Source organism: Rhinolophus ferrumequinum, chromosome 14 (assembly GCF_004115265.2).
Source record: "Rhinolophus ferrumequinum isolate MPI-CBG mRhiFer1 chromosome 14, mRhiFer1_v1.p, whole genome shotgun sequence".
NCBI classification, from domain to species: Eukaryota; Metazoa; Chordata; class Mammalia; order Chiroptera; family Rhinolophidae; genus Rhinolophus; species Rhinolophus ferrumequinum.
The window spans coordinates 73040880-73067590 of NC_046297.1; the positions used below are offsets into that span (position 1 = coordinate 73040880).

Consider the following 26711-nt stretch of genomic DNA (forward strand, 5'->3'; position numbering starts at 1 on the left):
ACGCGGGCGGGCGGCGCCGGCGGGAGCGCGCGCGTCGCAAGATGGCGGCGGCCATGCTAGGCCCCGGAGTTGTGTGTGCGCAGCGGGCGGCGGCAGCGCGGCCCGGGCTGCAGACCCTGCGGCGGCGCTAGCCCGGCCTTCGGCGTCTTTTCGCGGTCGGTACTTCCACCTCTCCCTGCCTTGCCCGTTATGGATCTACCCGTGGGCCCCGGTGCGGCGGGGCCCAGCAACGTCCCGGCCTTCCTGACCAAGCTGTGGACCCTCGTGAGCGACCCGGACACCGACGCGCTTATCTGCTGGAGCCCGGTGAGGGGTGGGGCGCGTCGCCGGGCGGGGGCTGGGCCGGCTCCCAACCTCGCCTGCCCGAGTAGGGGCGGGGAGCCCAGCCGGAGGAGAAGCGTCCGTGGCCCGCTTCTCGCCGGCTCCTGCCCGCGCCAAGTTTCCCTGGGGTGGAGAGAAAGGGCCTCTCCATCTTTGGGCTTTTGCTAATTGTGGAACAACTGCGGAGGTGTGTCTGTCCTCTGAACAGCACACGGTTTCGTTAGCGAACGTCGTGTCCAGGTGCCTTTCTATATCTTCTCAGGTAGTTACCAGGGTGGCGTGGTAGGCAGCTCCTCCGAAAATATCAGGACTGGGCGCATGAGCCGGAGGGCGTTGCTCGAGTGCAGAAGGAGAAAGCAGAAAGTAAAACGTCCTAAAGTTCAGGTTGATCTCGAACCCGTGTCCAGATGCCAGAGCTGGGGTTCCCGAGAGCTGCTTTGTTTTACATTCCTCACAGGGCGTCTTTATTCACGTCTCTGTCCAGTTGCTTGGCAGCAGGCTTGTTTACATAGTCTGACTGCGAGACTGGACAGCTCTGGTTTGTAGAAGTAAATCAGAGACTGTGTCTGGACTTGGAGATGAGAGTGCTGTTTACATCCTGCTGTGACGTGGGGTCGGGGCAAGGCCAGAGCCATAGTCCATGGGAAAGGCGGTCCTGGTGGTACAAAGCCTTTGGTCACCTCCACACATGCTTGACCTACTGAGGGCCAAAACGTGTGTGCCCAGCAAGTAGGGCGGGGTTTCTCAGACTTCTATGGCTGTCCTTCCCATACTGTTAAGTCATTAGGAATGAGGAAAAGTCTGGATGGAACCTAGCCCTTAGCTGGAGGCCAGTTTCTCATTCTTGGGCTGTTTGCTGAAGCTCTGCCCTGCCTGTAGAGTGGTTCGGAGTAAAGAGACTGGAAGTCATGCAGCGTTCCTGTTGGAGATACTTTTTTGTTGGTCACAGTGACAGCTTTGTGTGTGTTCTCCATCCTCCGGTGCGTATTTATTTAATGGCCAGTCGAGTCCCAAAGAAGGGCAGGCTGCTTTCTCATGGGCTGTCACGTGACCACCATCCCCTTGTTTGAGACCTCAAACTTTCCTGACCAAAACAAGCCACTCTCCATTTCTTATATCCTGCCATTCTCTTTTTCCTTCCCCTTAATTCTCAGGGAACACTCTTAACCCAGCTTGGGGAGGGGCGTCAGAGATCCTCTGGGATATTCCAAGCTTAATCCTGCTAGGATGATCCGTCCTGCCCCTTGATCTCAAAGATTGTGAGGTGTGTATGTGTAGAACTGCCAGCATATTCTCCAGGACCTGCAGCCGTGTTCTGGGCAAAGCCTTTGTTTGGAACAGGAAAGTCAGATACGATCAGGCCTGTGACAGCTGCCCCTCGCAGTGGCCACACCGCCCGTGAGGCCTGTTGGCCAGCTCTCCACAGGGGTGAGCGGCTGATACTGAGTGTCACTCCTACCTGGTTTGTTGGCAAGTCGGGCAGGGTGTGCTGGGTGCAGGACACTGGGGAGCTCTAGCTCAAGAGCAGAAGGAAGCCCTTTTCTGGGCTGCACAGGGGCTGTGGAGCTACTGGGCCAGAGAAGGAGGTGGTCCTGTGTCTGTGGCCTTAAGGACGCCCACACAGGCCTTGCGGCCTCTGTCAGGGGTCCACCCTGGGTCTTGGGCAGACTCACGGCCCAGAGTCTGGCTCTGAGTCTGTGGGAGGCTCCGACGTCCATGCTCACAGTGCTTTCCCCTTAGTGCTGGAAGTTTTCTCACCACTCTGTTAGGAGAAACCATCTGCCTTTGCCCCAGAGGACGAGGGAAAGTTAGAGGCTGACTCTCCAGGTTGAGTAACCAGCGGTGGAGGGGCGCTTCCAGCTGCAGAAACTGGCCTGTGGGGCCAGGTGCGGACAGCATTGTGTGTCCTCTGCCCAGCATGAGGGACAGACCAACAGGTCGCTGCCCCAAATCCTGGTGCAATTACAGACGCACACTGTGTGGGGCTTTTAGATTCGCAGCTGCTCCCCAAACAGATCCTGCAGGACACTGCCGCTGGCGCCCTAGGAGGGTGTTTGGTGACCTCAAACGTGGCCCAGGATGGGCCACAGCTCTCCCAACCTGCAGTCTGTGCTGTCCCCCTCCTCTGCAAGCCCACCCAGGTGTTCTGTGAATCAGCCCTTCTAGTCTGGGGCTCCGGGCTGTGTAAGTAAGGAGCACTTCTCGTTTAGTCCACCTGTACTTGGAGGCCCTGCTTCAGTGTTGGCGCCTGATGTCTGCCTGGCCTCACCCCGCTCCCACACTGGCCGGTGCAGTTCTCTCCTCTTTGGAAGCAGGAACAACCCTAATGGGGTTGTGTGGAGGCTGGGGGAAATCCCAGAAACCTAGCAGCTGGAGGTCGCCAAGGCCAGGGCCCATGCCAGGTGGCCCGTGAGTGCCAGTAGTCAGAGGGTCACTTGAGGGTCTGGGGCAGAACAGTTCCTGAGGTTAGGTCACCAGCTCCCCATGAGACCACTCGAGGAATTGGCCTGGCCATACCTGGGCACTCAGAGCTGGCCATAGACTGTTGTCAGAGCTCCTCTGACAGGCGGGCACCACACTCCTCCCAGGCTCAGAGCGGGTGGGCCGGCAAGCCCCCTGAGTTTGTTCTCACCAAGCCAGCTGGGCGGGACCCAGCAGGCCCTGTGGGTTGACCCAGAATGCTGAGGGATCATCCCAGGTTACCCCAGCAGCAGACCGAGGTGCGCTGCAGGGCCTGGTGCTCCCCTTGCCTCCTTGAACCCGCATGATGACCGCCCAGCTATCCTTGTTCACTCCTGTGCGGCATGAGGCTAAGCCTACTCATGTATCAGTTCTGCTCCATCCACAGCCACGTAAGTAGGTGACAAATGGCTGCTTTTTAGGTAAGAAAACTGAGTCTCAGAGACATGAAGGAACTTAACAAAATAAGAGCTAGAGAATGCTTAAACTAGATCAGAAGTCCATGTTCTCTGCTGACATCCAGCCGTTGCGCGCTGCCTGCCTTTCCCAGGCTCTCCACATCTCCTGAGGAGAGGGCAGCAGGACCCTTCCCACTGGCCCCGCCCACTTTCCCAGCTAGCCCCCAGATGCACTGGACTGCCCATTACTGCGGGGGTCACAGTCAGTTTTAGCACTTGTCTTTGACAACTGGATATCCTGGTCAGGTGATAGGTAAATAAGTAAGTAAAAGACATCAAGGTTGGAAAGCAAGAAATAAAACATTATCATTTACTTAGAAAGTCCCAAAGGATCTACAAAGAAGTTATTAGAACTAATAAGGGAGTTTAGTGAGGTCACAGGATTCAAGGTCAATATACGAAAGTCAATTCTATTCCTTCATGGTAGCAATGAGCTATTGAAAATGGAAATATTTACAATAGTATCAAAACACACAAACTATTTGGCAGTTGTTTTACCTGTTGCTGTGTTACCAGTTACTGCCAAGCGTAGCTGCGTGAAACAACAGCGAACATTCTCTCACAGTTTGAGAGTCATCAGCTGATTCTGGCTCGAGGTCTCTCATGGGTTGTAGTGGAGCTGAGAGACTTAGTTCACCACGTGGGCCTCCCGAGGTCTGCTGACAACACATTGGCTATCCTCTCCCAGAGCAAGCCATCCAAGACAGCCAGAGCCCAGAGTGGCTTTGGCAGTGTAGCTTGATTGCCATCACATCTACTGGGTGCTGCTGGGCACAAAGAACAACCTGGCACTGGTGGGAGGAGGGCCAGGTGTGAACTTGTGGAGGTAGGGGTCATTGGGGGTCTTCCAGTTACCCCAGGGGTAAACCTCAAAAATACATACGAGTATACAGTTTAGGCAATGAAAACTGCAAAACGCTGCTGACAAAAATTGAAGGAGACCTACTAAATAAATCAAGACAAATGCCATGAGAAGACTCAGGATTGGGAAGATGAAAATACATCCCCTGCAGTCCCTTTGAGATCTGCATAGACTTTTGTGTAGATACTGATAAGCTGATCCTAGAGTTGATATGGAAAAACAAAGGACAGAGAGGAGCCAAGCTCTTAGAACAAAGTTGGGAGACTCTCACTGTCTGATTCCAAGACTTAACTATAAATCTACACTAATCAGTGCTGAGTGACGTCGGCATAACTATAAGTGTGTAAATAAGCGGAACGGAGAGAGACCCGCTTCTCTGTTCCGCTTATTTATACGTGTCTAAGGCAAGTTGATATTTGAGAAGGGTGCCACTGGAATTCCATGGAGGAAGAGTAGCTTTTCAGCAAGTAGTGCCAGGACAATGGGACATCCAAGCACAGATGCACACTTTATGCCACATGAAGAAACTGACCAAAGTGAATCGTGGACTAAAATATAAGAGTTAAAACTATAGAACTTCTAGGAGGAGGAAAACCTAGACACGAATGTTTATAGCACAGGCAGTTTCTGTTGCTTTTTCTTTTTTTCCCCTGTGTATGGGTCACACCTTACTGTTTCTTTACACGTCCTGTAATTTTATTGAAAATCTACATTTTACATATGTAGTATTTCCGCATGATTTTCACCCCCACCCCTGTGCTTGTTTCTTGGTTGTCTGTTTTTTGACTTGACTGGCTATTTTAGTGAGGTCTGTTTCCTCCTTCTTTGATCTCTGTTAGTTCACTGCCTCACCGGCCTTTAGACTCTATAATCACTGCCTGATTGTCCTATTGTTTGTGACTTTGTCCCAGGGCACAAGTTGTTCAGTCTCCTGCAATTAACTTTGAGCAGTGGTTGTCTTTGAGGGTTTTCTGACCCAAGGAGATCTTAGCTATCTCTTTCCTGTGTGAACAAGCTGCCCTGTGGTTTAGCTTGTTACTCTTAATTTAGAAGAGGTATTGTTTCCAAGAGCACCTTTAGGCTTTAGCTTCCACACATTCTTTCAAATAAAGTGAGTCCCTTGGGAGAGCTCTCCTTCAGACTGCCTCTCCCTGAGCAGATTCTCTGAGCCCCGCCGGGCAGGGCAGTGGCCTCTAGTCGTCTCAGCTTGCCTCTCCTGGCATGGATGCTCTCTTCTGCCTGCTAGTTGGGGTGAGAGTGTTGGAAGCCCCAGGATACTCCATTCTAGGGGTGTGGACCCCCAACCTCTTGTTTGCAGTCACCAGGCATTTTGCCTCTTCATGTGGAGCTCAACAAAACGAAAAACGTTGTCTAGCCTGCCCCTCCTGGGGAGCTACAGTCGGTCTGGATTGGAAAGGCGGGGGGGGGGGGGGGGGGGGGGAGGAGGGGGGGAGGTCCTCCTCTTCTTGGCCATTCCCTCCCGAAGTGAAGTGTCAGTCTAAGGGGGGCTGGTGTGAGAAGGAGGGAGTTGCTTGTGGCTCGGGTTCTACAGATTCACTGTCCCTGCGGGATTTTAGGTTTTCTTGAGTAAATGCTTTTTCTTTTGTTATATACCTTTAGGACAATTTCCAGAGACCGTTATTTCAATAAGCTTTGCTTGCCCCACTGGGAAGTGGCTTAGTGGATCTCCTCACGCTGCTATCCCGGAAGTGGAACTTGCTCGTTCATTTTCAAAGGACAGTTTTGCTGGATATGGAATTCTTGGTTGGCAGGCTTTTTCCCCCTTCCTTTCAGCACCTTTAATATGTAATCCCACTGCCTTCTAGCCTCTGTGGCTTCCGATAGAAACCAGCTATTAAGTGCAATAGGGCTTCCTCGTACACAATGAGTCTACCCTCTCCTGCTGCTTTCAAGATTCTCTCTTGGCCTTTTGCTTTCTATGTTTATGAAGTATCTAAGTCAGTCTTTTTGTTTATCCTACTTGGAGTTTATTTAGCCTCCTGGATGTTTTTCCTCAAGCTTGGGGAGTTTTTGGCCATTATTTCTTCAGATATGCTTTCTGTCCCTGTTTCTCCTCTCCCTGGGGGCTGCACCTTGTGCATCTCGTGGTGTTTGATCGTGTTCTGCACGCCTCTGAGGGTCTGCTAACTTTTTTTATTTTTTTTTCTTTCTGTTCCTCAGACTGGATAATCTCATGTTTGCTGACTCCTTCTCATCCCTGCTCAAATCTGCCCTTGATCCCCTCTTTAAATCCCCTCTCCCAAGTAACTGAAATTAGGTTCCCATTTTCTTGGCTGCCTTCATGTAGGGTGTTAGCTGTTCTCAGGGTAAATTTGCTGATGAAAGCTAAAGTGGGTCCCCGAAGAATGGGCCCAAGTGCTGTGGTGTCTCATGAGTGTAAACTTGGTACCAGGGAAGCTCCAGGACCCTGGGGCAGGGGCTCAAGGTCCCTCTTCTCTCCCCGGCCATGTGGCTCCTGTTGCCCAGTCCCGGGCCTCTGACAAGGATACAGGCCAAGGGGCAGAGACCAGACATACGTGGCTGCTGATTGAGGAGGCGAACTCTGCCTTCCCCAGGCCCCATGGCTCAGCCCCACAGGGTGGGAGTGTGGTCGCCCCGCTGGGGTGGGGGCGCCTGTCTCCCTCACGGACTGCGTGTAACTGTCCTGGCAGAGCGGGAACAGCTTCCACGTGCTCGACCAGGGCCAGTTCGCCAAGGACGTGCTGCCCAAGTACTTCAAGCACAACAACATGGCCAGCTTCGTGCGGCAGCTCAACATGTGTAAGTGCCCACTGGAGGGGGGGGGGGGCGGGTCTCCCAGGGGTGTCTGACCCTTCTGTGGTGGAGGACAGAGCCACCAGGGTTTGATCCCTGTGCTGTGCTGGCCAGGAGCACGGCTTGGAGCCTAGCGCCTGGAGACCTGGGGGGAAGGGTCCTCATGGGCCTGGCCCGAGTCCCAGGGAAAAGCTCCTGCCACCCCAGCTGGACACGGCCACAGCTGCTGGGGACGTGGGGTCTCCCTTACACCAAGACCATGCAGCTGCTGTGGGCAGCGCTGGGCGTGACGCGAGCCTCCCATCGCCCGCCCGTGGGGCAGCAGCCAGGCTGCAGTGGGGGCTGGTCTGCAGCCCCGAGGCACAGCCGCCCTCGCCCCATCACGTGCAGATGGCTTCCGGAAGGTGGTGCACATCGAGCAGGGCGGCCTGGTCAAGCCAGAGCGGGACGACACCGAGTTCCAGCACCCGTGCTTCCTGCGTGGCCAGGAGCAGCTCCTGGAGAACATTAAGAGGAAGGTGACCAGCGTGAGTAGCCAGCCTCCCTGTCCCTGCAGGCTGCAGGGGAGCCGCAGCCACTCGGTGTCCTGCTGGCCTGGTCGGGCTGCACCCGGCCCTCTTCCTGATGGGCCTCCCCTCTCTGCTTGTCCCTCGTGGATCCCCCGCCCGTCCCCCATCAGACGAGCAGCCCCGCGGCCCTTTCCTGTGTCCCAGGGGGTACATCTCAGTGACTGCTCCCCTGGGGACCCAGGTGTCTACGCTGAAGAATGAGGACTTCAAGATTCGCCAGGACAGTGTCACCAAGCTGTTGACCGACGTGCAGCTGATGAAGGGGAAACAAGAGAGTATGGACTCCAAGCTGCTAGCCATGAAGCAGTAGGTCCCAAGGAGCGGGTGCTGGGTGCCGTGCCGGGAGTTGGCCACTCCGTCCCGGGGCCTCTTCCCCCAGCCCTGCCTCCTGCAGTGTCCGTGGCGGGTGCTCCCGGGTCATCCTTGTTCCCGGGACGCGGGGTCTGACCCGGTTCCTGCAGCAACAGGCAGAGCTGGGCTCCCAGCACTGGCTGCGTCCTGGGGCTGATCACAGTATCCCTGAGTAGGGGTGGGGGCAGTCGGAGGGAAGGGGCCAGTGGGAACTCTCCCTGCAGGCCAGCGAGCGTGGCCGGGCTCCTCACGGAGCCCACAGTGCCACCCGCTTCTGCTGGCTCCCGCTGTCGTGACATCACTCAGCAGACATCCCGTCCTGCCTACCTCCACCTCCGGCCTGGGGAGCAGGAAGCATTTTGCATTCTCTCTGGAACCCCTGCCCCTGGCACATGTCTGCCTACCACATAACCAGCTCTGTGCCCCCTCCCCCCCCAGCCAGGAACCCCAGGAAGGCCAGCTTGAGTTTCCTCCCGTGCACTCAGGGGCCCAGGGGTGGCTGTCCTTGGCTCAGTGTGACCTCGAAGCCACTCAGGGTGGGCCCTTATGACCCCATGTCATGGAGGTGGCTCCTGGGCTCTGTCTTCACATTGAGAACCAGGAGAACTTGGCCTCCCAAGACATGGTTGCCTCTCTAGGTGAGGCCAGGGTCAACTCCATGTCAAGAAGACATGCGGCTACACCTGGAACTTACAGTGAAATAAAACTTAAAAATAACAAATACGTACATACAGAATAAAGTAGAATAAAATAAAGAGAAGACATGTGGGTGTCTTGGTGGGGCTGGGCCAGCAGAAGGGCCAACCTGCTCACAGATCCTGGCCTGTCCCCGGCATCATGACATAGCCAGTCCTTGTTGGGGTGGGGACAGGCCAGCGATATGTGGCCACCCACAGGCCTTTGCCTTCCCGGGCGGGGTTGGACTGTGTGTGGAACCCCTCAGCCCCCGAAGCTGCTGGAATCCAGCCTGTTGACCACACCCACTGTGTTGCAGCGAGAACGAGGCCCTGTGGCGAGAGGTGGCCAGCCTGCGACAGAAGCATGCCCAGCAGCAGAAGGTCGTCAACAAGGTGTGCTGCAGGCCGGCGGGGCCCCCGGTGGCTTTCCTCTGGGCCGGGCTGACCATACCTCTCCACCCCACAGCTCATCCAGTTCCTCATCTCGCTGGTGCGGTCTAACCGGGTCCTGGGGCTGAAGAGAAAGATGTGAGCTGCTGGGGGTGCCTGGCCCTCTGCTCCGGGCCCTGGGCCGCCTCTGTCTCTCGTTGGCTGTGTCCTGGGTGCCACCGGCCGGGAGGCAGCTAACCCCACCCTTCCCTGCAGCCCCCTGATGCTGAACGACGGCAGCTCGGCACACTCCCTGCCAAAGTACGGCCGGCAGTACTCGCTGGAGCACATCCACAGCTCCGGCCCCTACTCGGTGAGTAGGCGCCGCCCTGGCCTGGGTGGGGCACGTGCTGCCTCGGTGCCACATGTGCTCACATCCCTTTGATGGCAGGCTCCGTCCCCGGCCTACGGCGGCTCCAGCCTCTACTCCCCAGATGCTGTTTCTAGCTCCGGACCCATCATCTCCGACATCACCGAGCTGGCGCCCAGCAGCCCCTTGGCCTCTCCAGGCGGAAACACAGATGAGAGGTGGGGGCCGCGCCACCTTCCCAGCGGTCGGGAGGAGGCTGGGGCCAGCCACGGCGCTTGCTGACCGCGTGCCCCCGCGTGCAGGCCCCTGTCAAGCAGCCCCCGGGTGCGAGTCAAAGAGGAGCCCCCCAGCCCTCGGAGCCCCCAGGTGGAGGAGGCGAGTCCCGGGAGCCCGTCCTCCGTTGTGGAGACCCCCCTGTCCCCGACCGCCTTCATCGACTCCATTCTGCGGGAGAGCGAGCCTGCCCCCGCCGCCTCGGCCACTCCCCTCACTGATGTGGGGGCCCGGCCCTCCTCACCCCCCTCAGCCCCCGAGAAGTGCCTCAGCGTAGCCTGCCTGGACAAGTGAGTACTGCCCTGCACCAGTCCCTGAAGTGCCACCGGGCCTCTGGCTAGGACTGTCCTGGAGAACAGGACACGGGCCGCTGGGGGGTGAGCCGGCAGGCCTGGCCTTGAGCTCAGAGCTTGGGGCTGGAAAAGGAGAACAGACCAGCCCAGCCGTCCCACAGCCCTGCTGTGGCAGGAGCCGAGGGTGTGCAGCCTGTCACACCTGCTCTCGGGGCCACCCTGGCTGCCGCTGTCACTTGCTCTTACGACAGGCCGCTGGGTCCTGTGTCTGTCCTGCTGCCCAGCGGAGGCTCTGCTCCAGAGGCCGGGCCAGCGAGGGCGGGGGGCACGGCACCCGGCTGGCCCCCACCTGCAATGGGGGGCTCTTGTCTTTGTATCTTGCAGTTTGGCTCGCACTCCACAGATGTCTGGGGTCGCCCGCCTCTTCCCCTGCCCCTCCTCTCTGCATGGCCGAGTCCAGCCAGGGTTAGCACCGTCCCCACTGGGAGGGAGGAGGGCTCCGCCAGAGCTCGGGCCCCTCCCCAGCTGTGGAGCAGACCCCAGCCTGGCCGCGAGCACTCCCTGCCTGGTGAACAGAGGATGTCCCGGGCCTTCGGCAGCGGGAGCGGCCCCCCAGTGCCCCAAGTCACTGACTGATGGGGACGGGCCTCCCAGCCTGGTGCAGCTGCAGTGTCACCAGGTCCCTGCTGCTGTGCTGACTGGCTTCCTCAGGGTGGGGCTGGGCCCCATGGGCACCTCTAGGAACCAGCCTGGTCACCTGTACAGGGGCCCCGGTGGCCCAGGGCATTCTGGGTCATGGCCACCAGGTCTTAGGGCAAAGGCACAACTTCATCAAGCCTGTTGTGAGCACAAAGCCCCGTCAGCCCCCTGCCCCCCTGGCCCAGCCTGCAATGCAGCCCGTGGGCGGCCTCAGAGAGCCCGGCAGGACTGGACCAGGCAGCGGGCCCTGAGCCACTCTCCCGGGTGGCCAGGAGTCCATGCCCCCCCCCCCCCCGCCCAACGGGGTGTGGCCGAGGGGAGCCCTTCCCTGGCAGGCAGGTGTCCAGGGCTCTGCTTCACCTGCCCCACTCACTCCGGCCAGGACCGAGCTCAGTGACCATTTGGATGCCATGGACTCTAACTTGGACAGCCTGCAGAGTATGCTGAGCAGCCACGGCTTCAGCGTGGACACCAGCGCCCTGCTGGACGTGAGTCCCGCCCTGCCCCACTCCGCCCCGCCCCCAGGCACCACCTGACCATCCTTCCTCCCCTGCAGCTGTTCAGCCCCTCGGTGACAGTGCCCGACGTGAGCCTGCCTGACCTTGACAGCAGCCTGGCCAGCGTGAGTAGAGCAGGGGTGGGAGAGTGGGAGGGAAGGGTTCAGTGTGCATGGAGTAGGGGTGGGGGCAGTAGGAGGGAAGGGGCCAGTGGGAACTCTCACTGTGCCGCCACCCCTGCCCCAGCAGATCCAGGAGCTCCTGTCCCCCCAGGACCCCCCCAGGCCTCTAGAGGCTGAGAGCAGCAGCCCCGACTCAGGTGAGCACCCTGACCAGACCCCCTCACTGCCCACCCCCGACTCCCCACCTGCCAGCATCCTGACTGGGCCCCCTCCCCCCAGGAAAGCAGCTGGTGCACTATACAGCACAACCCCTGTTCCTGGTGGACCCAGGCTCCGTGGACGTGGGGAGCAGCGACCTGCCCGTGCTCTTCGAGCTGGGGGAGGGCTCCTACTTCTCCGAGGGGGACGACTACACAGATGACCCCAGCGTCTCCCTGCTGACGGGCTCCGAGACCCCCAAAGCCAAGGATCCCACTGTCTCCTAGAGGTCCCAGGAGGGGGGCTAACCATGCTCCCTCCCACCCAGTCAGCAGCGAGGGCCACAGCCCCACATGCCATGGGTCGTGACACCTGGATTGCCAGTACTGTGGGTGTTCAGTTAGAATTGTATTTTGGATTTTTACAAGTTCCCTTTTCCCCTTCTGTAGAGATACACAGGTATATATGCAGACGGACGGACGGACAAGACAGGCAGAGATGTATAAAGGACAGGCTCTAGCTGTGGCCTCCCGAGTCCATTTCCTCCTGCCAGGGTGGTGAGGTGGGGCTCGGGGCTAAGGAGGGGCCGCAGTGCCCAAGCACGCCTGTGCCCGCCTGACTCCCCAGGACCTGTGTGCCCGTAACTTGATTAAAGGACCAGGCAGGAGGACCCCCCTTCCCAAGGTCACCCCACACTGCATGTCTTCCTGGCAGTGTTCTCAGGCACTGAGCCGGCTCTGGGGCCTGAGGGTTCAGTGCTCTGGGGTCTGGTTGAAGAAGGGGAGGGCAGCCCTGTCTTTGGGATCCGGTTTCTAAGCTCTACCAGTCAAGGGGTGGGCAAGGTGCATGTCAGCGTGCCCAGCTGACACCTTCTGTCCCCAGGAGTTGCCCCCACTGTTCACCATCCTCTTGGCAGGAGTGAGGGATACACCCTCCAGTGTGTCCACAGCGCACCCCCTAGGTAAGCCCAGATTCTGGTTGAGGCAGGGACAGTGCAGCCGAGACCACTGCCCAGGACTTGTTCAGACACCAGCCCACGGAGCCACAGCGACAAGTCAGGGCACAGCTGGCCTGATGGAGCCTCAGGCTTTTAGTCGGAGAGGCGACCCACCAAGATAAGGTGGAAACAGGGTCAGGCTGCCCCCACCTGTCAGGCTTGGTGGGTGGCAGGGTCTGGGAACAAGGCGTCCTGAGGGCTGGGGCCCAGGGGAGCCAGAGATCCCCTTGGGACCAGGGTTGGGGGGCAGGCCTCAGACCAGCAGCACCCAGGAGGTACAGGTAGCTACTGGGTAGCACCCATGCCCTCTCCCATGTACAGGATGCATGTGAGAGACCTGGGCAAGGATGGGGCCAGGCCACACGCCTCATCCAAGAGGCGCCCTCCTGCCTGCCCCCTGGCGAGCACCCAGCATGTGACTAAGGGCAGCAGGACCTCCCCTGGGCCCCTGGACTCGCCTTGGTGAGAATCAGTCCTGATTCTCAACCCTTTTCCATGCCCTGGCCTCCAACCCCCACCCGCAAGCAGAGGCCCACTTCCAGGAAGTCCTTAGGTGCCTTCTTCCAAGCACCCATGCTCCACATAGGATTAACAGGCAGGGACCAGACAGGACATCTGACCTTGGCTGAGCCTTTCTAGGCAGTGAGGGCTCCTGCTCATGGCATGGGTATGGGAGGGGCCCTGCCTCCCCTGCAGCTGGCGGGCCCCAGACCCAGATCCCTCCCAAGAGGGCCACAGCGCAGCCCCCCAGGGCAGCTGCCCACCCGCCCGCCCCCCCAGCAGGATGAGGGAGGTCTCTCTGGACAGTACTTTATTGACATCCTTGGATCCTTAGAAGGAACAGCAAGTTCCAAGGGCGCTGGCCTGTGCCTGGTCTGCCATCGCCAAGGGGGCAGGAGGGAGCCCCATAGGGGCAGAGAGGCCTCCCCGGGACGAGACCGGAGGAGGCTGTGGGCAGCCAGCCCCCTCCGTGGGACCAGGCTGCGCGTTGCTTAGTGGGCGGGCCTGAGCTGGTCAGGGCCCCGCTGCCACGGCCTCGTGGTGCAGGACGTAGTAGTCGTGGACGTACATGAGCACTGCTACCGGCTGGCCAATGATGAGCGTCAGCCACACGGCGGCGTTGCCATAGTTGCCCCGGAAGAAACGGCTCACTATCCAGGCCAGTGGGATCTGCAGACGCGGGACAGTCAGTGGGCTGCTGGGACCATAGCTGGTGGCCCCGCACAGTAAGGGTGAGCAGGATGGCGAGGACGGGAGGGGGGTTTTGCTCACCTGAGCCATCATGCCTGTGAAGGCCCAGAGGCGGAACATGCGCAGAGGGATGCTCACCAGGTACTGGGTGGGAGGGACAGGGGCGTCAGCCGGCACCTCCAGGGCCACACCCGCCCCCACCCAGCAGGAGGCAGGACCCTGCAGAGCACTGACCTCGTGGAAGAAGGCGGAGGTCAGGAACACCCCAATCTTGGCCACCCACTTGCTGCTGCCACGCCGGAGCATGGGCTTGTAGAAGTGCCTGCGCGTGGAGGAGACTGTGGGCGGGCGCCCAGACCCACCCCTGAGGCACCCGCCCTGCGGCCGCCACTCACGCCAGCACCCACCTGATGCACCACTTGTGCACAGGAATATTCCAGTTCTGCCAAAAGTAGGTAACAGACTCAGAGTTCCTGTGGGTCAAGAGACGGCAGTTGTCCGGTGGCCCCCTGACCCACCACAGCCCCCAGCTCCCTGCCCACCCGAGGCCACTCACCACCAGTCCCGGTAGAACTCGCGGTCCCCAAACTGCATGAGCTCGGCCACAGCGTTCAGGCAGGAGTGGAAGAGCCAGTAGAAGAAGATGAGCCAGATGAGGTGGTTGGGGACCTGAGGGGAGAGGCAGGTGCCAGGCTCCAGAAACCACCCTCCCTCCCCCCCACCCCCAGGCCCCGCGCCGCCGCCCAGCCCCGCTCACCGCCAGCTTCAGGAGGCGCTCAATGATGCGCGAGTAGTCCATGTCCTGCGGAGACAAGGCGCAGCTGGCTCCCGGGGCTGCCCCCACCCGGCCCCACCCCCAGACGCCGGGGAGGCTGACCGTTCACCTTGAAGGGCTTCATGGAGTTCTGGATGGTGGGAACCATCCACTGCAAAGGAGAGCACAGCGTCAGCTCCCGGAGCACTGGGCGCCCCAACCACCCAGCCCCGCCCACTCCAACCGCCTCGCCCCACCCCCCAACCGCTCAGCCCCGCCCAGCCCCGCCCCTCTCCCGTACCTGCTGGATCAGCCCCACCTGGAGCTGGGTGAAGAACAGCTGGGGGAGGAAGCAGAGCAACTCGCTTGAGCCCCTAGCGCCTGGTGCCCACCCCCCCCCCCCCCCCCCCCCCCCCCCCCCCGCCGGCCTCTCACAGCCCCGCAACCTCACCATCTCAAGGAGCCGCCGCAGCAGGAAGCGCTTTCGGATGCGGGGGGAGCGGGGAAAGTTGAGCTCATAACACAGTGTAGGAGCAAAGAGGAAGTAGTAGAGATCTGGAATGGGAAGGCGGGGCTGGCACGGGAGGCTTGGCCCACTGTCCCCCGCCGCCCTCCTGCACACCCGACAGGAACCTACCACGGTAGGTCAGGTTGTCTGGGTAGCTCACTGTGCCAGCGCGCTGGGCCACCCCACCGTTGGCCTTCTTACCTGCGGAAGCTGGGAGGCCAGAGGGGAAGGTGAGGCCCTGCTGCTGCCTCCCACCCCCCCAACCCTCCCCATAGCAGGCGGCCGGGCTCCTGGCCCCAGTCCTGGGCAGCCCCTCACCAGGCTTGGTCTTGACCCTAGCCCTGCGCTCTCGGCACCACAGGTTGACATCCCGGTAGGAGAAGAGCTTGAGGAAGAGGATGGTGTATACCATCAGAGCCAGCACGGAGCCCACTGCAGGAGAGGCAGGCTCAGGCCAGGGCCTCCCACACCCCCACAGGAGACAGGCTGGGGGGAGGTGGGCGGGGGACAGCACCTGGAGTGATGGACTCCTGCAGGAAGGCTACGGCCGCTGGGAAGCAGAGAACGGTGGCCAGGTTGAGCACGTGCAACAGCAGCCCTGCCTGCTCCGTCAGGGCGCCCTGGGTGGGGGAGCAGTACTCAGCTGGGCCACTCCCCGGACAAAGCGTCTCCCAGGGCACAGCGAGCCCAGGAAAGACACGTGGGGTGGGCTGGCACCCAGTTCCAAGCCCAGGCCTGGTGAGGAGCATGGACCCCCAGCAGGGCAGGGGCATGAGGGCACTGCTTACCACTGCCAGACGCTTCTCCACCTGGAACGCAGCCACAGCAAAAACGTTGGCCACTGAGGACAGAAATGCCACAGGGCAGGTTCAGGTCTGGGTCAGCCCTGGCCCCACCCAGGCCCTCCTCAGCACCCAACTCACCGATGACCAAGCACAGGGCGGGCCAGCTGTAGGGGTCCTTGAGGAACAGAGACACCACCTGGATGGGGTCCACCAGGATACCGTACCTACAGGTCGGGGAGGTAAGGGCCTGAGCAGGTATGGGGGGCTGGCCTCAGCGAGGGCAGGGGCCCTGGGCAAGGCACTCACTTGATGAGGTTCTCTAAAAATAACCGTGCATTGCTCAAGATCTGTAAGAGAGAGGTAGAGGGGCACACCCGTCAGCCCAGGCCACAGGCCCCCCCACCCCGCACCTCCCAGTCGCTGTGGGGGTCAAGCCCCGGTCCTGTAGGCCCAGCCTTGTGTGACCTCCACGCCAAGCTCCAAGGCTCACCACCCACCCCCCGCCCCGTGCTCAGCACTGCCCTCACGATTGCCCCTTACACCCACGGGAAGGTCCCAACACCAGGCAGCTCCCAGAAGCAGTCAGTCTGCAGCAGCAGAGACTCGCCACCCAGCAGCCCTCTGCTGTCCTGCTGAGGGAGCAGCCTCCCCACATCCAGGGCACTTCCCTGCCAGCCGGGCCAGTCCTTATGGTGCCCAGCCGTAAGGCAGGCACTGCAGCACTCCCGCATGACCCCTCCTTCCGCCTCAGCCATCCCTGCAGCGCTCCACATCCAGCCACTTGACCCCAAAGCAGCGTCCACTGATGGAGCCCCCATCAAAATGGTTCCTCCCTCCAGCGTGGGTGGGGTGACTGCTTCCCTCCAACACCCCACCAGGCACAGACCCTGCTGACCACCCCAATTTCTGGCCCTGTGCAAGGGTCAGGGTACGCGCTGTGGAAACTTGCTGGCAAGGGAACACTGGTGGGGGCCTTTATCTGGGTGGTCAGGGAAGGCTTCACTAGGAGGTGACAAGCTCAGAGACACAGGGTCCCCTCCCACAGCCATAAGCCTGACCTGCTGGCCTCCTGCCAGGACACACATGGCCCCACACTGTCACCCCACCAGTGGCAGCCTGTCCTGAGAGCCCACAGCAGGCAGGAGCCAGGGCTGCTAAATGACAGTACTCACCTGGAGGTGCAGGTGGCAAAGGGAGCACAGAGGGCAGACCCAAGCGTGGGTGCCCATCTGCGGGGTGGGGCGGGGCGGGGAGGGGCGGGACGGGGAGGTGGCAGAGGCACCAGAAGCAGGGGAAAGGCTCTCGGGCTGTGCCAAAGGGCCCGGCGAGCCCAAGGGGCTGCAGGAGGACAGACAGTGCTGCCAAGGGCCTGCCCGCACAGGCCAACTCCTGATGATGTCCCCTTGCCCAGCCAGCCTCACACCCTCTAGGCTGTGTGCCCCCCACAGCTCCCCAGGAAGCCTCCTGGGACCACAGGCAGGGAGGGTATGGGTGTGCCTGGAGCCCCTTCTATACAGGTGGCCACAGGAGCCGCACCTGAGACAGAGGCAGGTGTGTCTGGGTGAGGGTTGAAGACATCAGGCTCCATCAGCCCCTAGTGGTGTAGGCTGGGCCTGGGCAGGCCCTTGTCCCCTGCCCTGCCCCGCCCAGCATGCTGCCCCTTTGAGCCCTGGACTCCAGCTGCTTCTGGGTCAGGGGCTGTTGGTCCCACTCCCACAAGATGCCTCAGCCAGGCCACCCCGTAAGGCCAAGGCAGGGACTCTATCTAATCACCTTCCTGGAGACTCCTGGGACCCAGGCTGAAGGAGAGGGGCTGGGGGCCTGCAGAGCCATGGTCTGGGTTGTTGGGCTGAGCCCAAGAGCCTCACCCCCACCCACGAGGACCATTCAGAACAGCAGAGGACATTCTTCTTGTGGACCACAAGACCAGGCATGCTGCCAAGGAAGCACTATACCCGCAGAGTGCCCCGTCTACTGCCCCGCCGCCCACCAGCCCAGGACCAGCCACCCATCCTGTCCACTTCCACTCCTTCCTGCTCTCCCACACCTGCCCAGCAAAGCCACTGGGGAGACCCCTGTGCCCCTAAGCTCACAGCACAAAGGCCACCCACATGACCCTCCACAGGCCTCTCCTGACACTCAGCAGGAACAAGCACCCAGCATGTGGCCCATGGGAGCCCCAGCGCGTGTGGCCGCAGGGACCGCCACCACCAGTCTCTCCACACACACCCCAGCCACACAAGCTCTTTGCCCAGGCCCCCTGTGCCCAAGTAAAGGCTGAGCCCCCCTGCTCCCAGCTGCCATCTGACTCACCAGCATCACCACACACCAATTCAGGATGCCACGGTAGTTGCTGAAGCCGCTGTCCGAGCTGAACAAAGAGTCCTGCAAGCGGTGGCACCTAGCAGGGCAGGGAACAGTGAGAACCTCAGGCAGGACCGTTTACAGTGGGAGGACAGCCAAGCAGGGCCCAGGTCCCGGGACCACCACAACCTACCCCACCAGGCACCCAGCAGAAGGGGGCCACATGGGGCTGGGACACCCCAGGCCAGGAGCCCGGCCTCGCTCCCCAGAGGCCTCCAGTTGCTGCCACCCGCACTGGCTATGCCGTGGTGATGGGCCCACAGGGAAGAGTCCATCCATGGATCTTTGGGCCCCCCAGCAATGCTGAACAGAGATGGAGGCAGGGGGCAAATGCACCTTGCTCAGTCAGCCCAGCGCAGCCCACCCCTGGGAGAGCTGAGGACCCCCACTTCAAACCACCTCCTCCCACACAGGTCTGAGTGCGCACAGGGCCCAGGCCAGGGCCAGCTGAGCCCTCGGCCTGATGTGCAGCTTCCTGGGAGCAGGAGCCTGGCCAGCCTCGAGGCACCCGTGTGGCCTCCAACTGTCTGTCTCATTCAACCACAGGTAAGCTCTATGCTCCCGCTGGGCAGAGGGGAGCCCACCCAGGGCCGGGCACCTGATGGCAGCAAGGTCTCCCATAGAAGCAGGAAGCGGTACCTTGAGTGCTTGCCCATGATTGCTCCCACCCAGTGCTGGGTGCGGGGGGGGGGGGGGGGGGGGGGGGCACATGATCAGACCCTCACATCCAGGGAAACGCAGGGGTGGGGGAGGGGCCACAGCTGGCTCAGAGGCCACGCCCCACCTCTCGCCAGCAGCCACGCCAGCAGGAAGCCCCACACAGCATTGACTAAGGTCTCCAGTTTTGTAAGAGTTGAGGCCAGAGGCCTCCCTTCCCTCCTTCGAGGTACCCGGGTGGGGGAAGTGGGCACCATAGCACAAATGCCCTCTCAGGCTGGCCCTGCCTCAGTGACAAGCCTCCTGTGGTTGTGGTCAGCACTCCGATGGCCCCCGGGGAGGTGAAGGGCCAGGAGGCCCAGATGCTGCACGGCAGGCACTCTTCAAAAGGGCCTGAGTCCCCTCTGCCTCCCCGCAGGAGGTGTGCACCGGTCCCGCCCACCCGCCCCTCCCAGGTGCCCGCCTGGCCTCCTTACATCCACCTTCCAGTGGGTCCTGGGCCTCACAGAGAGGCCGTGATCTCCACCCACGTCTCTGCACCTGCGTTTCCACAGGGTGGGCAGGGGTCCGAGGCCCAGCCCCCACAGAGGATGGTGTCTGAGCCGTCCCCAGCCCCTTGCCCCAAGTTCAAGTCCACTTGCTTTCACTGGAACCATCCCAAAGCCACCTCGTGCCCCAAACTGCCAACCAGCAACTGCATGTCCGTGCTGGGCTTGGCGCGCCCAGAGGGCTATTTCACAACACTGTGACCCCTGCCTCCTTTGGGCCACCAAGACCATGCTGGCTTTATTTGTGGCAATCTCTACGAAGAAAATGGGGTGGGGGAAGGGTGTTGTTTTCCAGTTGACACCAAATAACATTTCAGAAGCTTTTTCAGTCCTTTTCTAACCTGCCCACACCCACTCCTCAGCCCCCTCCACAGGCCTCACCATCCCAACCCCAGGCAGCGCCCTACCCTCCCAGGTCAGAGGCCCCCACCCAAGGAGGAAGCCCACCACCCACCAATACCCACAAAGGCACAGCCTTGCCAGCGCAGTCAGCAGCAGTGGACCAGAGGGCAGGCAGGCACGCCCTGCAGGGAGGCAGGAGCTGGCCACCACGCCAGAACTGTACTTGTCACCCTCTCCCCTACTGCAGAGGCTGCCCACACCTCTGAGCCCTGCAGCGGTCCCACACCCACACCCCAGGCGCACCCAGCCAGCAGGGCCTTTCTAACTCATCGCATGTGTCACCTCACTCAACCCTCACAACACCACTGGAAGACAGGCACCCGGGGCTTAAAGCTCGCCCAGAGGTACAGCCCCCAACTGTGGACCACCCCTGGGACCACATGGTCCAGCTCCCGGGCCAAGCAGAGCAAGGAGGCAGCAGGGTGCCAGCTTGCCTCCCAGCTGCCACCTCCTCAGCTCTTCCTCCACCCAGCCTCTGCGCTGAGCCCTGGGGTGCAAGATGGCTGAGTGGGCTCCCCACATCCTCCGACCCTGCTGGAGAGGGAGGCAGAGAACACCCCAGGGACAAACACCCAGGAGTGCCGGCATCCTGGGCCTGGAGGACTGTGTGGAACCACAGGGCAGAGCAGAAAGGGGTGCCCTCTTCTTCCTGCCCCACAGCCACACCCTTGCCACAGGCTGGGAGAAACGGGCTCACACCCAGAACCTGATCTGCTGCCCCAGCCAAGGTGCCCAGGAAGTACAGGGAGGGTTAGAGTCAGGAGGAAGCAGGAGAGGGTAGGCACAGCAGGGAGTGGGGAGGCAGGTCAGGGAGCGATGACTAGCAGGGCAGCCAGGGCAAGGCAGGCGCTGCCCGCCCCCAGACCGTGGGGACCCCGAACCTTGTGGCATCCGGGTTTGAGGGACAAGCACACATTGCCTGCCTGTCCTGGAAACCAGAAGGGCACTGTGATAACCAGGGCCCCCTCCCGCCCTGGACGGCTCATCCCTGCCATGTACTGGTCCTCTTCCCAGGGGGTCCAGACTTCAAGGGTGGGCATGCAGGGCTCCCACTCCCTCAGCCCAACGAGCAAAAGGACAGAAGAGGCTTCTGACCACCTGGGCCATGCAGGGCAGGAGAGACCATCCGAGACGACAGGTTGGCCTAAAGCCAGCACCCCCACCTCACACAATAGGACCCCAATTCCCAGCCCTTCCAGGAGGAGACCATGCCAGCCATGCCCCTGCCTCCAGAGGGTCAGCACAGGGCACTCGAGAGCGCTCCTGTTCTTTGCAGCCTCCCTGGCAGCACCCCACAGGAAGCAAGCACCCCTCTCCGTAGAAACCCCCTCCTCCCCGATGGAGCCTTCATGAACTTCGTGTCTGACCTTTGCTCACACTGCTCAGTGCTGAGATTATCTTATCTCCCAGGTGGACTGTGAGCATTCCAAGGGCAGGGACAGTGCTGCGCCCCAGCTGCCGTTGCCCACCCCCACCCCACAGTGCCCAGTGAAGAGCCTCCATTCAGATTTACAAAGAGAGCAAATCCTTGCCAACCGACTGACTGAGTGCCCACTTCCTCCTTGATAACCTCTAGCCCTGAAGCTGCTCCCAAAGCCAAAGCCCCAAAGCACGCTGAGCCAGGAGGAAGGCCAGCAGTGGGGAAGGGGCTGGAGGGTGGCAAAGGGGCCGCTTGGAGCCAGCGTGGAGGACAGAGCCAATGTCCAGGCAGGCCAGGTGCTTCCCACCTGCTCAGCTTGCTCTCCCCACCCCTTCCTGTCAGTCCCTCAGCTACACAGGGCGCCCATCTGTGGGTGTGCCCACTTCAAACTTCTCTCCTGCACCCCAGCCAGGACCCAACTCTGTCCCTACAGTGGGCACTTGTTCTGGTAACATAAGCAGCGCCCCAGGCCTCCCAAGCACTGGGTGAGGAATGAAGGTGCCAGGAAAGGAAGGGACCCCTATTTCTCAACTGCATAGAGGGAAAAGCCTCTCACTGCCCCCTGCTCCTGTCCTCAGGCAGTCCCAGCCTCCTGCTGGCCCCTCCACAGGAGGCCCACCCTCCTCTTCCCCCAAGGCACCCCTCCTAGCCCTCAGGACGGACCCCTTTCATCACAAACCGTCCAACCCCATCCAGATCCTTCCAGACAGAGGAAATTTGTGGCTCGCCCGGGGAAGGAGCCGTAGGTCGCAGAGGGAGGAGGCTCTAGAAGCTGGGCTGCTGCCGGCTGCCCTCAACGCGGGGCGACCTGGCAGGCGACCCTCCACCCCAAGCCTCAGTTTCCCTGTGGGGGACCAAGAGGCACAACTGTCCACGCAAGGCCCGGACGCCCGCGCTGCTACGGCCAAGCCTGAGGGACCAGGCAGGACAGCAGGAGCGCGGGGCAGGGTCAGACGTTACGGGTCATTCGCACCGCTACCTCAGATCCCAGGGGCCGCTGCCCACGGCGGCGCCTCCGTCCTTGTCCGGGGCCGGCGCATCCCCTCCAGCGCCCACGTCTCGCACCTCTTCTTCTGCCGCCGCGGGGCCGCCGCCGCCCTGGCTCGAGGGCCGCGACCCCGTCCTCCGGCGCCGGGAGCCGCCCGTGCCGCCGCGGTCGCCCATGGTCTCAGCCCGCACCCTGGGTCGTAGACCGCCCAGCTCGCCGCTCCCGAGACCCGGGGCCCCGCCTCCGGACTCAAGGCCAAAGGCCGCCGCCGCCCCCTGCCGGCTGCCGTAGCCCGCGCGCCGGACTGCGCCGCCAATCAGCGCGCGCCTGCCGGTCCGCCTGCGGCTCACCGCCGCGTCGCTCCGGGAGCCGCTAACTGGCTGGCGGCCGCCGCCTGCGCCCATTTGTAGTCCGTGGGCGCGCGGGGCACCCTGGGAGTCGTGGTCGCCCCGCGCGGGGCACCCTGGGAGTCGTGGTCGCCCGCCGCGGGCTGGATCGCGGCGGCGGCGGCGGCGGCGGCGGCGTGCGGCGGGTGGCTGACCCTGCCTTCCCCCGGCCTCGGCGTCTGCGCGGACACGCTGGCCTCCTGGCAGTTGCGCGCCGCCCCTGACCGCTTGCCTGCCCCATGTCCCACTCTATAAATACACGGAGTGTGGGGATGGAGGTTAGTTATGAAACGCGTCGTGCATTACCGCCTTGCCGCCGGGCCGGAGCCCTGTCGGCGAGGACGCCTCAACCACGACCCAGCCCGTTGGTTTCCGAGCGCGCACCTCGCAGAGCACGACTCTAGTTCCCACCGCAGGCAGCCGCTTTCCCTCGGTTTAGGTTGATCAGAAAAGCGCCAGACCAGAGGATGGAGCCAGAGACAGGCCCTAGGCCTAGAGTACCCGGGACGCCCGCCCTGCCCGCGGACGCCCAGGGTCCGGTGCGGGTAGAGATGGTGCAAGCACCTGGAGTGGCCACGGCCCAGTACGCCCCTTCCACCCAGCCCCCCTCATGCCCACGTCCGCAGACCTGCAAGGCTCCCCCAGTTTCCCACCCGGGGCCAATTTTGCCAGGTCGTGGGGAATCTGAGGTGCCGGATCGCGAGGACCCAGAAGCTTCTGTGTAATTACCCAATCTGGATTGTGGAAACGCCCCTGTCGTTAAATGAAGCAACTATTTCACCGTAACAACCTCAAGGTGCGTCTCGTCCCACCGTGGCTTGACACGCGTCTTGCACAAGGCATGGAGTGTGAGCATCCTGGATCTTGGGGTTTGAGGGTTTCCTGGGGGTTCAGCCCTGGTTTAACCAAAAACTATCTGGAGCAAGCAGCAGAACACATTAGCCACTCACTCCCCTGAGGTGAGCAGGGAGGGATGAGAAGAGCACCTTTCTGGAAGCAAATCAACCGAGAGGCTCAGCCTGAAGTCAGCTGCCTCTTTTATGCCATCGTTTCACCGGTGGGTTCGCCCCTGCTCCACCACCTCCACCGACGGCACCCAGGTACCCTGGTGACACATTCTTGATGCCACCGGGCCATCTGGGGCTGATGCCAGACTAGCATCCCTACCTAGCAAGCTAGGGCTACCTGTCAGTTGTCTTCAAGTAGCCTGCTGAAGGGGTCATCCTGACTAAGCGGGAGAGCACCCCCGCGTGCACACGTAGCCCAACCTCGGTGGGTCAGGACCATCCCAATCTCCTATCCAGTCTCCCTGAACATTCGTTTGTTTATCGGCCGGCCCGGGCCAGGCAGAGTTAGGACTTTCTCAGTACTGATCCCAACGCAGGGCAGACGAAAGTAGGAAAGGGTCCTCTCGGAAGGCCGAAGCGTAGGGGTGAGCCCAGTGAGCCGCCCCTTCCGACTCCATCTCCCAGGCAGCGAACGCGGAAGCCCCGCACGCGAGTTCACGTCTTCCTGCGCGCCTTCTGGCCTCGCCGTTCTCCAATACTGAGCCAAGAACTAGACAGAGTCCCGCCCGGGCTGGCAAACCTATTGACAGAGGAGAAGACTGACGGCTCAGGGTGCCAGTAGGCCCGGAAAGGCTGAGTGCAGTAGCCAATGAGGAGTGAAGGGTCGTGTTGGAGCCGCTACCTGTGTCCCTGTCCCGGCTCCAAGCTGTCAGCTGGCAAGTGGCGGAGTGTGTGAGGTGACCACAATGGACCGAGGGTCACCAAGCAGGACCAGTCCGGCCGGGGACCGGGGGTAAGCCAAGGTTCCGATACTGGAGTTGAGGGCGAGGAGGTAGGTGCCGCGAGCCAATGGGAAGGCACGGACTGTGAGCGCACCAATAAGGAAGAACAGGCGTGGGGGCGGGGGCCTTTGGGAGGAAGGCGGGGCCTGTCAGGGAGGCCGGCCCGAGAGAGAACCCTAGAAGAGGGCGGGGCTAATGCCGGGTTCCCCACTTCCCCAGCCCCAGTACCTCAGGATCTAAGGCGAGATATCACCCAGGGCACCACCGGAGAGGGGAGAGGTCAAGGTGGGGTTGGTGGAGGACATAGGTGTGTGAAACGGGTTGTCGAAGAAAGTTCAGTGGGGATCTCCTAGCCGGGAGCAACATATTAGGGGGACCGGGTCCAGTGCGAAGACCCTTGCAGGACTGGTGGAATAATGAGCTAGAAAGGGGTAAGGAATGTAGAAAGGGCTTCGGACTGTCTCCAGGATGAAAGTGCTGTGGGCAGGCCACGGAGGCCTGTGAGGGGTGCCTCCAGAGAGGAGACGGGACATGGTAGTGAGAAGCCTGTGCTGCCTATTCTCTGGGATGCAAAGTCCCGTCCATGGACACCTGTAAAGACTGAGGGATGGACTTATCCTAGGCCTGGGGATTGGGGACAGCCTTCATTGCCCCGCAGAGTCCTGGAGAAGCAGAAACAGCCAATTCAGACCAAGGCCGTGGAGGCCTGGGAAGGAGTAGGCGGCCAGGAGCTTTCCTCCCTGCTGTTGGTGCCTACTCAAGTGAATTGGGTGGGGTCCTGGGGCAGGGCTTATGTCAAAGGCACCCTCTCTCGGTGAGGTTCAGATTCTTCATATGCAAATTGGGTGATGACGCCTACCCTACCTAGGGACCGTAAAAGTCAAGGATACCTGGGCAGGAGGGCCTAGCTACTGCCTCTGCTGATACCAGGGGCTTTCACTCCTGCAGTGTTACTGGTGACAATGCTCCCAGAAGGGGATGCCCTCCTCCAAGTGAGCCCCACCCTGAGCAGCCCACAGGCCCACAGGCTATGAACTGCTGTCCACCCCATGGAGTTTGGGTGGGCCTGTCCCCTGCCAGGGTGCAAGGGTGCAGACCCTGCTGTGCTGGCCCTGAGCTGACCTGGTTTGACCACATGCTGCCAAAGACTTTGGGCCTCTCAGTTCATGCCTGCCTGGGTGTCAAGAGGCATTGCTAGGGTAGGGGGTTCCCTGTTCCTAGGCTGTCCCCACCCAGCACAGCTCCTCCCCTCATCTCAACTTGACTCATCCTTTCTAGAGCCTCAGGGCTGTGGGTGGCTGTGGAAGCCTCTGTTGAGCACCTCCTCCCCAGAACCGGCCTTGCCCAGCTGTCCATGGAGGCCTCCTCAGACAGTGGGGGAAGATATCCCTGGAGTCTGAGGGCCAGGATGTGGGCAGCAGGCTGCAGGAAAGGACCAGACCTTGCACCCTCCACCACCTCCATTTTCTCCATTGGCTTTCCAGAAGGCTTGCTGGTAGCTGTCAGGCCTGCCTGGGCAGCAGGAACCCCTACAGGGAGAGTGGGGGCACCCCAGGCTCTAGGACTGCAGGCCCTGCTGTACCTACTCTGGCCATTCTAGATCAGCCGTGGGCCGGGCCTGACTTCAGGCTGGAGTCCCTTAGCTCCCCCAGTTCCTGGCCCCGACTAGATTCACCCGCCACAGGAGAAATGCCAACTGCTTTGCCTTGGGTGGGGGTTGCTGCTGGGACTTGGCTTGTCGAGCTGGCCCGCCCTGGAAGAACTTAGCTCTCTTACAAGCGGGACACAGGGACACTCCAGCGAAACGCAGCAACGTGCCCCCAGGGCTGCTGAGGCTGCCACTCCCAGCGCTGGGCCTGAGTCTGCCCCAACCGTGTTTCGAGTAAGTAGCGAGTAGCGGGTAGCGGCAGTGGCAGTTTCGGGAAGACGCACCCCAGACGCCCCAAGCGCCTCCTGCGGCGCAGGCCCAGACCTGGATACATAAGCCCGACACTCCAGCTTCTATCAAGAGTGGCATTTATTCTCCTCGTGGAGGTGCGGCGCTCCGGGGAGCTGGTGCTATTGTGCTTAGGAAGGAGGTCTGTCCGTCCGTCCGTCTGTCCGGCCGGCCCGGCCCCAAACGGGGGCGGAAGAGAGGCGCGGCCCGAGTAAAAATCCCGGCCAGTTCCGGGTGGGAGTATGTACAAGGCGGCGGGGCGCAGGCGGGGGTGGGGGCGAGGCAGGCCGGTGGCCGCAGCCCCCACCCGAGGGCCCCGCATCTCGGGCCCTACTCGTAGAATCAGTACAAAATAGGTGCTACCTAAACGTTCCTTCTACCTGAATTCGCTAAGTCGGTTATTGTGCTGCTTAGTTATGGGGGCGGGAGGGGGCCCATGGCTTTCCACGGCGGCGGGGTGTGGGAAGAAGCGGGAGACCCTGGCCAGCCCAAGGCCCTTCGGCCTTCTCCTTAGGTAGGTAGACAGGCATGGGGGGTAGGGTGGGGCACCTGTGTGTGCGTGTGCATGCGGGTGTGCCCCGCACAGGCGGGCAGGCCCCGGCTTGAGAGCTGTGTGGGTACAGAGCTGGGATGTGGGGGCTGGGACGTGGGCCCTGCTCTGCTGGGCCCTCGGATCCGCCGCTGCGGTGTAG

The 26711-nt window shown here is 61.4% G+C and overlaps 2 protein-coding genes across 5 annotated transcripts; one reads left to right on the top strand and one right to left on the bottom strand.

Moving 5' to 3' along the window:
• The first annotated feature begins 10 nt into the window (after positions 1-10).
• On the top strand, positions 11-11813 carry HSF1 (heat shock transcription factor 1). Of its 4 annotated transcripts, none has more exons than XM_033126291.1 (14): positions 11-306; positions 6774-6882; positions 7267-7403; positions 7627-7751; positions 8791-8866; positions 8940-9001; positions 9119-9215; positions 9294-9430; positions 9515-9775; positions 10163-10243; positions 10860-10965; positions 11034-11099; positions 11221-11293; positions 11376-11813. In XM_033126291.1, the coding sequence occupies exons 1-14, from the start codon at positions 190-192 to the stop codon at positions 11579-11581; spliced, it is 1653 nt and encodes a 550-aa protein (XP_032982182.1). In that variant the 5' UTR covers positions 11-189; the 3' UTR covers positions 11582-11813. The 4 variants fall into 4 exon arrangements, with proteins under 4 accessions (XP_032982182.1, XP_032982185.1, XP_032982183.1 ...); XM_033126292.1 differs by having other exon boundaries at positions 190-306; positions 11224-11293; positions 11376-11581; XM_033126294.1 differs by lacking the exon at positions 10163-10243 and having other exon boundaries at positions 37-306; positions 11224-11293; positions 11376-11588.
• Positions 11814-13085: 1272 nt separating this feature from the next.
• On the bottom strand, positions 13086-22271 carry DGAT1 (diacylglycerol O-acyltransferase 1). Its single transcript, XM_033126322.1, has 17 exons — positions 21900-22271; positions 17843-17930; positions 15836-15876; positions 15668-15753; positions 15533-15585; positions 15259-15364; positions 15063-15176; positions 14874-14954; positions 14688-14791; positions 14538-14576; positions 14367-14408; positions 14240-14284; positions 14039-14151; positions 13890-13955; positions 13717-13804; positions 13564-13626; positions 13086-13461 (listed from the first exon to the last, which is right to left on the bottom strand). Exons 1-17 carry the CDS (start codon positions 22082-22084, stop codon positions 13306-13308), a joined length of 1470 nt encoding a protein of 489 aa, XP_032982213.1. The 5' UTR covers positions 22085-22271; the 3' UTR covers positions 13086-13305.
• Positions 22272-26711: the final 4440 nt, after the last annotated feature.